Source organism: Salmo salar, chromosome ssa16 (assembly GCF_905237065.1).
Source record: "Salmo salar chromosome ssa16, Ssal_v3.1, whole genome shotgun sequence".
NCBI classification, from domain to species: Eukaryota; Metazoa; Chordata; class Actinopteri; order Salmoniformes; family Salmonidae; genus Salmo; species Salmo salar.
The window spans coordinates 71,550,734-71,566,643 of NC_059457.1; the positions used below are offsets into that span (position 1 = coordinate 71,550,734).

The 15,910-nt window shown below is 46.5% G+C and overlaps 1 protein-coding gene across 5 annotated transcripts in view; it reads right to left on the bottom strand.

Annotated features, from left to right (window-relative positions):
* The window catches only part of LOC106574540 (vang-like protein 1), a 41,277-nt gene extending 26,022 nt beyond the window's left edge, over positions 1–15,255 (bottom strand). The window contains exons 1-2 of one of the 5 annotated variants that reach the window (XM_014150494.2): positions 14,838–15,255; positions 5,487–5,761 (exon numbers count right to left, since the gene is read on the bottom strand). In XM_014150494.2, the coding sequence (XP_014005969.2) occupies positions 5,487–5,557 (71 nt within the window). In that variant the 5' untranslated portion in view covers positions 5,558–5,761; positions 14,838–15,255. Of the gene's footprint in view, positions 1–5,486; positions 5,762–11,205; positions 11,480–14,059; positions 14,288–14,716; positions 14,736–14,837 lie in introns of those variants that run through there. The other 4 variants (XM_014150492.2, XM_045697671.1, XM_014150493.2 and 1 more) reach the window with 4 other exon arrangements.
* Positions 15,256–15,910: the final 655 nt, after the last annotated feature.

Sequence of the window (15,910 nt, forward strand, 5' to 3'; positions counted from 1 at the left end):
CACCTCCCCGCTCCCCAGACCCTGTGTGGGAGTGAGTGACAGACAGGGCTTCTCCATCCAGCCATATACAGTACAACACATGGCACTGTGCCCACTGCAGCTCCATCATGGCTCTACTACCCCGGACACTGAGGAGGCTCATCGCCCTCACAGCCTCCACTAATCTGATCTCATGTCAATCCCATTCTATTTCCAATCGCCCTCAGCCATGGTACTGGACAGTAGCAAGATACTCATGGTCTGGTCTGTTAGAGGGATAGCCACGGTACTGTATTGTACAGTAGCTAGATACAGTACTTTCGGGTCTGTTACAGAGGGGCAGCGTGAGAATAGAAGAGAGATGAGGAGTGAGAGAGAGAAATAGGCTAGTGTGGAGATAACATGACAGGCTCAGTCTGATCTAATTTATCGCAGAGGGATTACGGGGGAAACAAACAAGTTACAGAATGAAAATGTGTTGTACAACTTTATTAAAAATTCCAGAAATTGCAAATGCTAGACAACAAGGGCTGAATTATAACCGGAGTGCCATCCAGGGACATCAACAAACAACTGGGAAAATCATGATTTAAAACACGCGCAAACCTCTAGCTATGATGAAGACCAAGCACAGTTCAAGATATTGCTGCCATTTTTCTTTTCGACCCTAAATGTTAATTTCTTGTCCTCTGAGCACATCTCCGCGTAAGGAGTCTTTTGTGAAGACCATAAAATAGTTGTATCAAGTGTAACGAATTACATTTCCTCTAAATGGGGTGGCTTTTCTTGTATCTTTCTTTCTCTGCAGGCAGTACCGTGGCCACCTCAGTCTCAGTTCTGGCAGAGGACCCTGGTGTGTTACAGTATGCCTTGTTTAGGGATGTTCAAATCCCTTAGAATACCTCACGTTGTCATATCAGATTCACTTTTTGGTGCGTAGCACTGTAGATATGTATTCCTTATGGATTAGGATAAATGCCACAAACAAAATGGTTCAATAGGTGTTACTGGCACATTTTACCCATCAGTTATGGAACATAGGCATGAATTTGGTTGTGAGAGCTCAACGCCAGAACATGAAAGTGCACTATGAAAGCTTAAGAAAAGTGTAATGTGGATATTCAATGACATAGACACTATTGATCTCATAGATCCATGATTGATTGACCTAAAGCGATCAAACAGCAATCAGTTTCAACTAAATAGATGAGTCACACTTCAGAGTGCCGCTGAAGCATTCAGCATAGGTAAAAGTGGTTGGAGGATCAACGCTGATAGGACAGCCCATCAGGATATCCTGACGTTAGGCTCATCAGGGAAGTGGTGTGATTGGCTGCTATGGAAGTAATAGACCTCTATAGAAGCCAATGTGTTGCGATAGAGAGGTGAACACATCGGTTTCCTGCCTCTGTTCTGGTTTTTCCCTTTTTGAACAGGACACAGTTTCCTGTTGAAAATGGCCGCAGCCAACCTCCCAACCACAAACTCAGATAAATACACAAAAAATTCATTGTTTAACAATTGCTAAAAATAAAATAAAAAAATTCAACACGCAAAGATAAATTGGAACAAAGTGGTGGAGGATTTTTAATAAACATATTTCCTCGCTGGGGCTGGGAAATCTGAAGAGTCAGTCATAGTGGATCGGTATTCTCCACCATTCATTTTCACTGGGGAGTCCCAGAGAGAACATTGACATTACATTATTTCCACACTGCATGGTACTCCACAGAAATAACAGGAGAGGCACCAAGAGCCATTCAGAACTAATACATTGAATCTAGAAGGAAGTGGAGATGGAAGTAATCCTTAAATAAATGATGGCTATCATTACTAGTGCTACAATTAGTCCAGCGAGGAGCATGATCATCATTCCCACTGACAGTGATGATGATTAGTAACTGGAGGAGCCCTATTGGGAGATGGGTGGTGAGGAGAGAGGGTGAGGGACTTATTACAGTACTCATACTTACAGTACTCATTAATATGGTACTGTACTGCTGCACAGGCCAGGGTAGAGGGTTATACTACAAAGCAGGATCAAGGAGTTAGCCTGCTAACTTGCTTAAATATTATGGAAATACATTTTTGGAAAGATAAGTAGACCATGCCCATTTCAAGCGTAACTCAACAACCAAGAACTCATATCTAAGTCTAGCTTTATGAACAAGAGAATAAGTAGTTATTTCTGGTTGTTTATCAAAGTTAGCTGGCTTCCTCATTGATGCTCCTTTGTAGTTTACCCCTCCAGCCAATAGGGGTTGTAAGTTACATCGGGGTAGGTTCAGTTAAGGCGTTTATATGGGAGTCCATGTAAAGATTGGATGACTCATACGCGGGTAGTCTGGAGGCAGCTGCTTATGACTGGTGTGATTGTTTAAAATCAATGTAGGATGGAAGATGAAGGAGAGAGTCTCAAGCACCCTTTTTATATCCCAGCCTGCCTTTCAGAAACAGACTTCAGGAAAGCAGAAAGTAGCTTGTGGGCAAATCAATGTGCATCTCTTCCTCCTCTCATCCTCCTGCATCATTAACACACAACGCCAGCCAGCCTCATTGCTATTCTACAGCCCCGCTCTGGTATCATTTGATTAAAAAGGAATTTGACTTCCAGCGTGGCTTCCTACAGCAGATACGGCTTTTAGATGGAGGATGGAAGCCTGGCAAGCTAGGGCAGAGCCAAACCTGGGAGTGATTTCCACCGCAACACCCGCAGCTAAGTCTGACACTGTCTGTGCACCCCCTCTCACTGTGGGAAACGGGGCCGATTTGCACCTCCTCCGCCAAGAGTCTGTCTGTGGATGAATTTGCTCGCTTTCCACATGGCTGGCCAACCAAACCACACACACACCTGTGTAAAACAGGCCCTGTGTCAAGGCAGAGCTCAGAGCCCGACAAGCTAGGTACTTACTGCCAGTGTCAGCTAACGGGAGGATGACGAGGAGCCAAATACATAACCACACTCAGAATAATCATATTACAGAGAGAGAAAGAGGCCGTTTTCACTTCACCTTGAGAGTGGCTGTGCTCAATGACACTGGCAGCTCTGCTCACTCTGTGTAAGTGTAACAAGGAAGGGGGGGGGGGTGACAAACAGGCAGAGGTGTGGCGGATAGAAAGACAACATTAAACTAACAAAGGCCATTTACTCAACCCTAAATCAATACAGCCAAGGTCTCTATAGCTTCAAGCCTGGACATAGCACGTTCATTTGCCCATCCCTCATATTGACTGGGAGAATCCATGGCGGCAGCATTGCTCAATGACATTTCTCCACACAGTGTTGAGCCAGAGAGAGAGGCCCAGGGAGCAGTGTGTGATAGGAGCCGTGGTGAGGCCAGACTGTTGGCTAGGATTAGCTCCATTATCAGGTGACAGGGTACACACTGTATGACATGTACCAGTGTTTCCACTATAGCATTAATCAGGCAAGGTGGGTCCCTCTCCTTGACCTGCTCTGTAGCCCCCTGACTAAAATAAATTAAGTTTCAGTTGGAAATTTAAAAAGCAGTATGTGGGTAAGGGGGTATTTTCACTCCACTTGGCTTTTTCCATTAGCATTAACTCTAATCAGAAAGTTCCAGAAATAGGGTGTCTCCCCAAAATGTGGCCTGCCTCAGAAAGGGGAACAGTTTGGGGAATCATAATACCCAAGCACCAAAGGGATTAAAAGTTTGGCATGAGATACTGTATTGAATAAATTACGTGTTAATCGAGTGTGCCGCCATATAATTGGAGTCCTACCAATCAAAAAGAGCCAATTTTCCACATGACTGACTACCAATGTGAGACTCACTAGTCAGTGATCATTGGCACGCTCCACAGCCACAGAAGAAGAGCCCCTCTGGAGAAGAGAAAGAAGCCTCAGAAGTTACTGCATCCACCATTACGGCAGATGCAGAAAGGCAGGTGTGATCTTGGTCTGGGAGAATCGTCAGTAGGTAGCAAACTGCTCTGATGTCCTTAAAAAGACCAAGCATCACTGTCTACAGAGGCACACTGGCTTACAATGGGGACTGACTGGGTTCGCGCTAGAGACAACACCGCAAAAACGGCAACATGAGGCAGCGATCCGGAGTCAGTGGGAGAGACGTTTGACACAGTATAGGATCACGGAGCTTGAGCCATGGTAATATCTTGGAAATCCGTCTCCTGCTGTGGACCATCCAAGTTCATTCTCTGGCATCTTTTTAGCTTTAGTTGTGTACCAAGGCCAGACACGGGATCTCAGAGAGGCACACAGCTTTTTACATGTCTGCTTGTGTGTGTGTGTTCCCGTCAACGTCTGGCACAGATGTAATTACACAATGGCAATCCAAAGCCTCTTCATGCATGGCACCCGTCGGAGTAAAAGATTATACTTCAGATGAGACAGGGGTTTTCAAAGCCAAGCGTTTCTCTTTTGTCTATTGAATTAGAGGCCAGCCAGTGGCCTTAGCATAGTGGGGGAGGAGAGAGAGGAGCGAGTGGAAAGGACTTTGGCAAGGAGGCCATGTACCGCCACTCACTTCCTGCATCCCAAACGGCACACTATTCCTTACATAGTGCTCTACTTTTGACCAGAGCCCTGCGGGCCCTGGCCAGAAACAGTGCACTATATAGGGAATAGGGTGATCTTTAGGACACAGTCACTCTTTCCAGAGGAAGAGAGGTGATTGGGTGGGAAAGTGAGTTCCCCTCCCCCACCTCCAACCCCACTTTCATTTACAAAAGTGTCCCCAGTTTTCGTTGCCTAGCTTCAGACTTCACGGTCAAATTTCCCCCCGGGAGAATGTGAGAGGAGAGCTGGGGCAGGGGAGCGGAGAGGCCTCTCCATCCAGTGATACGCCTGCCCACATCTATCCCATGAGAGTGGTGGTGACATCACTGGAGAGAGGGAGCGAGGGAGGAGGTCAAGTGGAGATTAACGAGGGAGGGCAGCTGCTGACTTTTCAACACGTCTGGGGCTTGCGAGCGAGGGATCGGTGACTGACTGGAGCCGAGTGGGGTCTGACGCGTGAGAGACGAGAGAGCATAGAGAGAAAGGAAAAGAGAGAGATAGAAAGCACACCAGAGGTTTCAGGGGGTCCCACCAGATTCAGCTGTAGAGGGATCCTTTCACCCTGGGTAACTGGTCCCAGAGAGAGAGAGAGAGAGAGAGAGAGGGATGTGCTGGCTGGATAAAGGAGGGGCTGTGTGGAACAGGAGCCCCTTGCTTGTGGCCCTCCGTATCCGCTGAACCATCAGTCAGGCCTCTTCAGCACCTGTCCCCCTCTCCCTTCCTGAGCCTGTCAGACACTGCTATTCCACTAATGACAGACAAATAACCCCACACTGCCCTGTGGTGGACAGATGGAGGGAGGGGAAAGAGGGGATAGAGACAGAGTGGAATGAGGGAGAGAAAGAGAGGAAACAGAGAGAACAGGGTAGAAAGGGAGGCGAGGAAGAGAGAGCAATTTATTCGAGGTGTCGTGACCGTCTATCCTTCAAAACTAGAGAGGGTATGAACGTGAATAACTTCCTCTTACCCATGTCTGTGGGATCCCCGGGAGCGACCAGAGTAGTACGAGTACCCTGAGTAGGTGGACTCCGTGTCCATGGCGACGAGGTCCTTCCTCCCAGGCGATTGGCCAAGGGCCTCGCGGAGGTTGCTGGGCTTTACCGCAGGCAGACGCAGCGGGAGCTTGTGGGCAGTCTTGTCCGGTGGGAGGCGGAGCTTGCTCAGGAGATTGACAGAGGCCGCAAGCTGTCGGGGGTCAATCTTGAAAGCAACCCTGGGGATTCCCGACTAGGAAACATCAACCTGGGGAGGAGACAGAGAGAGACAGCCAGGTCTGGTCAGAGGACAGACAGATGGACAGAGTTCTGGGTTGAAGTGGTGGTCTACTATAGCCCAGTTGATACTGAAAGGCATGGATGTGTGTTGCAGATTGCTCTGGATAGCTGGGATCTCTGCACATAGCTTCCACTTTGCCTTTTTCTCTGGAATTAACATTCCAGGAGATAAATACGAGAAAAACACAACAGCTTCACTGAAGCAGCATTTTCGACATTCCCATTAGGCAGGCTGGGGAAATCATTATTTTAATGAAGATTGTGTGGGAGGAATCGCACACACACACACACCAATTTAAGCTTGACACAGGAGAGACTTGAAACCATTGGACTATTTTCTGTTGATTCTAATATAAAAAGGTAAATTGTGAAAGGCTCTTCTAACCTCCTTGACAACTCAAACCTACAGTAGTTCACAGAGAGTGTAAGCACTAAGCACAGCCACAAACAACAGAACAGCAGCAGACCTAGCTATGAATCCCTCCCTCAACGAATAAACCTTTCCACAGACAGACTGGCCTATGAGAAGAGAGATTGAATTGGAATGTTGTGCAGAGCATGTAGGTCTACATCTAGAGCTTCAACGAAACAATGGTCGGATGCAGAGCAAAAAACCCACTTCCCTCGCTTACCCCGGTCTCACCCCCCCACTCAGCCCCAGCCTTATCAATGAGAGCCATCTCCAGAGGAAAACCTGGCAGTGACCAGCTCCAGCAGGGAGGCTGCCTCTCCTCTCTTCCAGAATTCCACTAGCGTGACATCATCACACAGACAAAGTGCTCCAGGTAAAACAGTGTTTGGTTATCACATTATTAAACCAAGAAGCTCTCAGAGGGGGAATTGAGACAACTAGCCAACAACACACAAACAGATACCGTAAAATATCTAATTTAGCTTTAGGCCTATATTCTGTGTTTTAGTCTCTAATCTTGGAAACATTCTTTCCCAAGAGGATCAATCTCCCAGAAAAAAATACTAAAGGCTGTGTGGATGCAGAGGAGGACCGAAACTTAAACATCAAGCGGATTTCAATATCAAAAGGCAGAATTTTTTTTGAAACTCCCCACTAATTCCATACCATTAGTTCTTCTCCTAGACCTGGCTAAAGACTTTACAGCATCCACTAGGAGACGCAGGTCGGATAACAGCGTTTATTGGGTGCCCTTGATTTGACTACATATACAGGAGGATATGATTTAACAGTTGTTCTTGAATGACCAAAGATAAAAGAAAGAACAGAGTGAAGAGAAAAGAGCAGAAACAGACGTAGTGAAATAACGTGATTACGATTAGGCACATGGCTGAGCAACAATGCATGGGGAAACAGAGAGAGCCATGTGAGCTGTGGCGTACGCGCCTTCGGGGCAGGGAGAGCTGGGGAAAGGCGCGCGCGCTTGCGCACACACACACACACACACACACACACACACACACACACACACACACACACACACACACACACACACACACACACACACACACACACACACACACACAAACCATCAAGGCTGAGGCATATAAGGAGGTGAGGGGGTCGGTTCTCTGTGGCATCAGAAATGGGGCCTCATCCAGACAGCGAGCCTCTAACAGCTGGAGGTAACAGGACCGGAAGGTGAATGGAGCATGTTACATAAACTCACACTCATCAATGCAATAATAAGGCAGAAGAACTGATAAACCAAGCTTGCAATGTACATTTCTCAACAACGCCAACGTCATTCATCGTATAACACTAAGGATTCGATTTTGACCTAGAACCATCCAATCACATTTAAAGAAGAATTCAATGAAAATGTAGCATTTCAGAAAGGAGCGTTGACAAAGTGATAACATATATTGTATTGTAACACAGGTGATAAATAATGTATACAGCACAGGAGGCTGGTGGCTCCTTAATTGGGGCGGACAGGCTGGTGGTAACGATTGGAGCGAAATCAGTGCAATCGTATCAAAAACATGGTTTCCAGGTGTTTGATGCCATTCTATTTGCTCCATTCCGGACATTATAATGAGCCGTCCTCCTCTCAGCAGCCTCCTGTGGTATACAGCTGCCTGTATTGGGCCAAAATCCCTAGTGAAATCTTCAATGTAAACAAGGAGCTGAAGGAGAGAGGTTAAAGTGAACATTGTTTAATTTACAAACATATCCCCGAAACGAGCACACTCACTAGGCTGTACACTTAAAGCATGCCAGCTCCCATGACCCCTTGCAGCAGAGGAAATCCACTCTAACTGACCCAGATCTGTTGTGAAATTAACCAGAGGGCTACAGTCACCACTCTCAGTCTCCTCCACAGTCACATCCTGCTGTCCTGATGTGTTTGGACAGCAGTTTCAAACACTTTTGGAATATCACAAGTGTAACAGTTTTGCTTACGTCCCTCTCCTCGCCCCTACCTGGGCTCGAACCAGGGAACCTCTGCACACATCAACAACTGCCTCCCAAGAAGCATCGTTACCTATGGCTCCACAAAAGCCACGGCCCTTGAAGAGCAAGGGAAACAACTACTTCAAGGTCTCAGAGCTAGTGACGTCACCGATTGAAACGCTATTACCGCGCACGCCGCTAACTAGCTAGCCGGTTACACAAGCAAAGCGCACTTCTGCACACATTAAACATGTTGATTAACTACCGCAACAGTCATAACGGAAGCCATGGGAAGTAGAGCGGGGCTCGAACTCTCCCTTGGGGCACTCCCTCTGTTTTCATCCTGCTGCTTTCATAACCACATTTGTTCCAGTCGTTTCACTGAAAATAATTGCTCATCCAAGATACTGCCCCGTGCCATCTTATCTGCCACTTAGAAGGGAAAACTAGAGAAATACTAGAAACTAGTTGGGGTGAATGTAAACAGTGACCCATATAGTGTGTGTGTGTGTGTGTGTGTGTGTGTGTGTGTCTGAATGTTTGCACATGGGGATTGAGAAAGCTAGTTCTATCAAACAAAGTCTGGATATTTTGACAGCACTCTTGCTGACACGCTTTTAAACGTCTGAATCATCGGAGGGAATACTGAACAACATGATGACAAACCTCTCTAAAGCCGTTTTTATTCTACTGAAGAGCCAGCTGCCAGCTCAGTCAATGTGCCAGGTAGGCAAGCAAAATAGCTCTGGTGTAAGACAGACAGAAAGGCTGCTTTTAGACAGGTAGCACAATTCTGATCTTTTTTTCACTAATTGACCAATCAGATCAGCACTGAAATATTTGATGTGATTGGTCAAAAGACCAGGCAGGACAATCCAGACTCTGGCCAGGATAATGCAAGGCTACAGACACTCTGGCCAGAGTAAGGTAGGGCTACAGACACTCTGGCCAGAGTAAGGTAGGGCTACAGACACTCTGGCCAGAGTAAGGTAGGGCTACAGACACTCTGGCCAGCGTAAGGTAGGGCTACAGACACTCTGGCCAGAGTAAGGCAGGGCTACAGACACTCTGGCCAGAGTAAGGCAGGGCTACAGACACTCTGGCCAGAGTAAGGCAGGGCTACAGACACTCTGGCCAGAGTAAGGCAGGGCTACAGACACTCTGGCCAGAGTAAGGCAGGGCTACAGACACTCTGGCCAGAGTAAGGCAGGGCTACAGACACTCTGGCCAGAGTAAGGCAGGGCTACAGACACTCTGGCCAGAGTAAGGCAGGGCTACAGACAGACAACAGACACTCTGGCCAGAGTATGGCAGGGCTACAGACAGACAAGAGACACTCTGGCCAGGATATTGCAAGGCTACAGACACTCTGGCCAGGGTAAGGCTAGGCTACAGACACTCTGGCCAGGGTAAGGCAAGGCTACAGACACTCTGGCCAGGGTAAGGCTAGGCTACAGACTCTCTGGCCAGGGTAAGGCTAGGCTACAGACACTCTGGCCAGGGTAAGGCTAGGCTACAGACACTCTGGCCAGGGTAAGGCTAGGCTACAGACACTCTGGCCAGGGTAAGGCTAGGCTACAGACTCTCTGGCCAGGGTAAGGCTAGGCTACAGACTCTCTGGCCAGGGTAAGGCTAGGCTACAGACACTCTGGCCAGGGTAAGGCTAGGCTACAGACTCTCTGGCCAGGGTAAGGCTAGGCTACAGACACTCTGGCCAGGGTAAGGCTAGGCTACAGACTCTCTGGCCAGGGTAAGGCTAGGCTACAGACTCTCTGGCCAGGGTAAGGCTAGGCTACAGACTCTGTGGCTAGGATAAGGCTAGGCTACAGACTGTGGCTAGGATAAGGCAGAGGGGGTCTGGGTTGAGGACTACAGACAGACTATAGACACTCCAGCCAGGGTAAAGGCAGGGTACTGCTACAGGAGCCCAGACAGAGGCCAGACAGAGGCCAGACAGAGGCCAGACAGAGCCCAGACAGAGGCCAGACAGAGGCCAGACAGAGGCCAGACAGAGGCCAGACAGAGGCCAGACAGAGGCCAGAGTAAATAAGGCTGGTTCTGCAGAGAGCATCACAGAGGCATTTCTATCTCCCGTGCTAATCCTTTTAAGAATGAGGGATGAAAGGGATTAACAGGGTTAAATAGATGGGGTTGAGGTCCCTGTCAGGATGGGGGTCAGAGAGAGAATACCACAAACACCTTGCCAGTCACCACCTGCCCAACAACCCAGCTAAGCTGCTTGATGTCAACGAATTTGGCCGAAATGGGTTTCAATTGAAGATGCTGGTGACTGAAGGCAGCTTTGAGGGCTGTCTTCAACAGATCTATGAGGGAAACACCAATCTGGTCCCTGGTCTTTACTTAGAGTGGTGCCAGTGGCCGTGCAGCACTAAAGCTGAAGCCGCTGTGCCCCCCCATACTACTTAGGGAAGCCGTCAGGTTATCCACAGCAGCCGAAGCCAGCAGCGTTTGCCTGCCTCTGATTTGGTCTATGGCGGGACAAGCTGGCGTTTGCCTGCCAATGAGAGCCTCCTTGTTAATCTTCCTCCATTCAGCCGCTCTCTTCCCCTTTACACTGAATAAACATCCTCTCACTATGAAGGACCACACCTTCAGAGAGCCGGAGAGAGAGGCATGGGGACTGATCTGCAGAGTAGAAACAAAACACACACACACACACGTGTGACTCTGGGATTCATGCTTGAGGAACTGCGGGAGTGTAAATACCCTCGAGTGAAACGCATAAGATGACAAATATGCGGCAGCACACCATCAAAGCAAAGAAACAAGAAAACCATCGAACAAGCAAGATCATTAACAAAGCCGCATCAAGAGCCTGCTAACCAAATCCAAACCCAGACAGACCCTCAAGACCCCCCACCCACCCCACAGCACATCCTTCCTCCTCCAGAGCAGGCTGTAGTAATGGTCTGGTGATAACAGAGCAAACAAAACGACAACAGACCAACGCAGGAACGATGAGGTCCTGTAGCTCATTCTTTGTGGAAAAAAACTAACATTTTTATTGCCTTTTTCATCCTTACGGTAAAAGGTAGTTTGTTCATTCATGGTTTCCACAGCGACAGTGAGTCCACTGATTGGTCTTGTAATTCCAACCAAGCTTCCGGCTCCAAAGACGGTAATCTAATCCCACTGTATATGATAGCCTAATTTACAGATCCTTCACTGCTCACAGCCTTTAATAGGAGATAGGACTCTCTCCCAGACTGGGGAAGAGAAACTAGGCTACTGTACTTTCCCAAAAAGATAGCTTAATTCTCTCTAGTGACCGTGTCTAAGCACAAGGCTCTGCCAACCGGGGCAGGTATTCAGGAACAAAGGGGAGCCCTGACTGAAGCCGTCTCCTGTGCTAGCCTGTGACCAGGAAGTACAGCTGTGCTGTGTGCCCGACAGAGCCCCTCCCATACCTCACCACAACATAAACAAAGGGCCTATTAAAAGCTCATCATCATTACCAGCCAATGATATGTCTGACCTTCATTAGCCAAAGATAGTCTCTAAACCATCTCCTCTGACAGAGTGAATTGAACAGTCGTTGCACTGGCCTGGTATTCCAGCTAGGCCATATGTATCAGAGGCAAACAGCTCTGTTGTGGTGGTGCGGATGTGAGGAACTAAGACCTTCAGCTGAGACAAAGAGAGGAGCGTTCAAATCACTGGAGGACAAAAGGGCAACACTGACATTTGTCCAAGCAGCTCCGAACGAGGGCAAGTCCCTTCCTGTCCTGTTTTTTTCACATGAAACAATATTGAGTATGCATGTACATATGCATACCCGTACATACACACATCCCCCATCATACTTCTCACTGTAAAAATCTACTTGGACTCTATTAACTACAAGCTAATACAAACGTAATGAAAGACAAGCTGAACAAGGAAGAGATGACAACTTATTCAGTTAAAAGGTAACATGATTCTTCTGAGACGCCGGAGGAGGGGAGTCGACCGAGGGAAGAAACACGAGTCTGCGACTAAATCACATGGTGATTGAGATGCTGTCCATGGAGCAAATGAACCCATTAATTATATCAACATTCCAGAATGTCACCCTCTCCCCCGGCCATTCATTAGTGTCAGAGATGCAGAGAAACAGAGGCCCAAATGGAACCCTACTCCCTTTATAGTGCACTACCTTTGACCAGGACACATACGGCTCTGGTCAAACGTAGTGGGCTGTATAGGGAATATAGCATCCTATGTGCTCTGGTCAAAAGTATTGCACTATAAAGGGAAGAGGGTGCCATTTGGGACTCACAAGCGAGGCAGTCACCACAGGTTATTAAGGCGGAGTTTAGACATGCTGCTCTATTCTGATCTTTTTTTTCACTAATTAGTCTTTCGACCAATCAGACCAGCTCTGAAAAAGATCTGATGTGAAACGAACTGATGCGATTGGTCAAAATACCAATTAGTCTCGAAAAAAATATCCTAATTGGGCTGCCTGTCTAAACACAGCCTTAGAGCCAAGAGAGACAGCTCTCATAGTGCATGAGGAGCATAATAATTAAGCTGTGATTTCCATATTTAAAATGATAAACTCGAAAACAGGGAGGAAGAACGTGTAATAAAATACCTAGCTTCCAAGGTGTAGCCTGTTACTGTAATGTTGCAGCACTTTGGCTTCCAAACATATTGGATTAATGGATTAAAATAAGACAAGATGATGAACCCCCTTCTTTCTGTTTTATGTACTTTGTATGTTGCACATTATCTAAGATTATGGCAAAAGATGTCCACAATACTGCACCTAAAGCTCTCACAGGGGCAGTATCCCTCCCCATTCATGTTGGCCATCACTCACACGAGGAGCTTATGACAGTTATCATGTCCTCAGCTTTCAAATATTCCCTTTGCCGACGTGAAGAGATGCCCAAACAGAAACCATTTAGCCAACCAGAACGGAGAGAGCTGCAGGAGGATGACACGTTCAAATCCCACAAGGAAACGACCTATAGATCACACTTCTCTGACGGTAGGCTCGGTGTACAGATGAAAGATACGATAATGGATAAGTGAATTATTCATGGTCAGACAGGAAGACATATCCATCTTCACAAGTGAGTGTATCCTCGTCTGAGACAAGTCAGTCACGTTTTACAACACAAAGGGAGTTTCATTGTTCAGCGTTTCCTAAGCACTACCACCAACCAACCATCCTGGTTCTTACTGCAACTAAGGGGTGGGGGAGTCGAGACTGCTGGTCTGTACAACGCTCATAGCCGTGCAGTTTCAATAGAGCTGTATATTGGAGTCAATTCCATCTGAACAGCTAGAGAATTTAGGTAGGTTAGCTACATCTTATTCACACAGTCTGCAAATTATTAAACACTAAGTAAATGTGTTGGTTTGGGTTTGTTTATTCAACACAGAGGTATACCATCTACTGTGGTCTGTCACGGTCTGTCCAGCTGAATTACCATACCGGTCTATTGTATGTTTGGGGATTTTCAGGTCTGGGTGACACTCAATGACACCACTACGCAACATATTCCAAGTTCCGCATAGTTTAGAACGCCCAAATGAAATGTTGGATTAGTATGAATCTATTCATTTGAACAACATTGTCTTGAACAACGTTTCAACAAAATCCTACCTCACTGGTGAGAAGTTCTTAAAATGGCCAGACTACATTCAGAATACAAAACACTGACAGTCCATAAGGTTCAGGTAGCACTTTACATTACATTGTTAAACCTATACTACAGCCTGGTTAACACCAAGCATGTGGTGAAGGCAAATCATGTGAATTCTACCAATTTATTCCGTACTCTAACAAATGCAAAGTGCTAGTTTTCGGATTGGACTGTCATTTTCATACAACAGCATAATCAGACTGTAGTAGAGCTATCCAGCTGTTTCTCTGCCCGATCCTACCTGTAACCCGAATGGCAGACTTCCATAGGAAACTCCCTGGTCTCTGCAAGGCCTCCTGAGCCCTGCCCAGACAGTTGGTTCAATAACCAAAATATTCACAAACACTTTAAAAGAGCAAGCTAATGTTTAAGGAGAACTGTTTATGAAATGAAACTGTCGGCACGAGCGTGAACGATATCAATGAACCATTGTGCCACATTGTTTCTGGAGGCGCACCGCTGTCGCTGATGGTAACAAGATAACCAGACGGAACTACAAACGAATTCGGTCAACCGTGTGCAGAAAGTGGTTCAAAGTTAAGTCTGAACATTTGTTTGAGACTTTTGAGTTATGTTATTATTGAAAAACACGCGATTGTTGTCATTCTGTGTGTAACGCTTTATAAAACATTAACTCCTGCTTTACATGACTTCCCAGGGTTAACTTTACACCTTACGTTGGCTGACTGCAGTCTTTTAGATTGAGGGAATTCTAAGTCACATTTTCTCTCCACATGTAGCCTACAGCTCGTGTAGCGTATTAGAAAACACACAAACGGTTACTCGTAGGTTGTACTGTTGTAATACAATGTAGGCCTGCCTACCTGTAAAAAAAAAAATATATATATATATATATACAAATTTCCACCGAAGAAAAATAATTAGTAGTGTAGCTTACATCAAGCAGGAACAAGCCAACCAAACTCCCAATTTACATCGGGATCAATCGCACTCATAAAATACAGCGAACGTGGGATGCAGACATTGGAATTCGGACTGTTTCGCGCACGGCTACTCACCTTCACTGGAGGTAAACCATTCCAAGAAGAGATCTCATCCAGAAATGGAAATGGCATATTTCTCCCTTCAATCACACCGTACAGTCAGGAACCAGCCCGGGTTCAAGCCGTTGTACAGGGGGCAGCACTTACATGATGAGAGAAAGGAAAATGTGTAGTGCGACAATGGTGCGCTAGGGGGGAATGGTGATGGCTGTGAACTGTCAAGTGATTATAGAAAGCTGTACAATGCAAATATAGTCAAATAGGATAAAACCGCAGCACCAAATGACTTAGCAAAATCTTCTTTCCTTGTCTGACAAGTGGGCTACAGGTGTTTGCAATTCATTTCTGAGTCAGAGTCCAGTTCACATCCACATTTCAAACCTTCAGTGAGTGTCAGGAACACCCACAGCTCGGCTCTGTTAGGTGGACATGTCACAAATGGCTGAAGTGGGACAAGCGACAGGAGAGTGCAAATAGCTTAGGGTTTGGTGCCATGAAAACCAGGCAAAGTAAAACAACATTCTGCCTCCGGTGGATGTTTTGCACATTAAATGCAACGTATTCTTATAAGCAGTGGCGGATGTAGGCATTGGCGGCATCTTTCCGGGCATGGGGCGGCCGCACAAAAATAATAAATAAATATTCCGAATGGTGACATTTTCGCGATCGGTTTTCTATCGCTCATTTGCACGTCCCGTCAATGATTTCATGTCACGGCTTGGGACTGTGGGTCAATTAACCTTGTCGGAGTGGGCGTCCTGATTGTAGTTTGTGAGCTAGACAGGCTACTGCCTGGGAAGCTCTCCCACTCAGGAGTATGAGATGGGGTGGGGGCATGTTGACCTCAGGTCTCCCCACTGGAGCCTGAGGTAGGGGGAGCGGGGGAATCTAGCAAATAGCGCACCTCTAACTTTGTACAGTACTAATGCAATTAGTAATACAATTAGTTGTGCAATTTAGTTTGTGTTTCTTGTTTAAAGTGCAATAGTGTAATAATCAGGTTCTCTTCTTTATAAGTGTGTTATTCTATTTGTGTATTTGTGTGATATACGATTTGTGCAATTTAGTTTTATTTGTGTTTTTTTGTT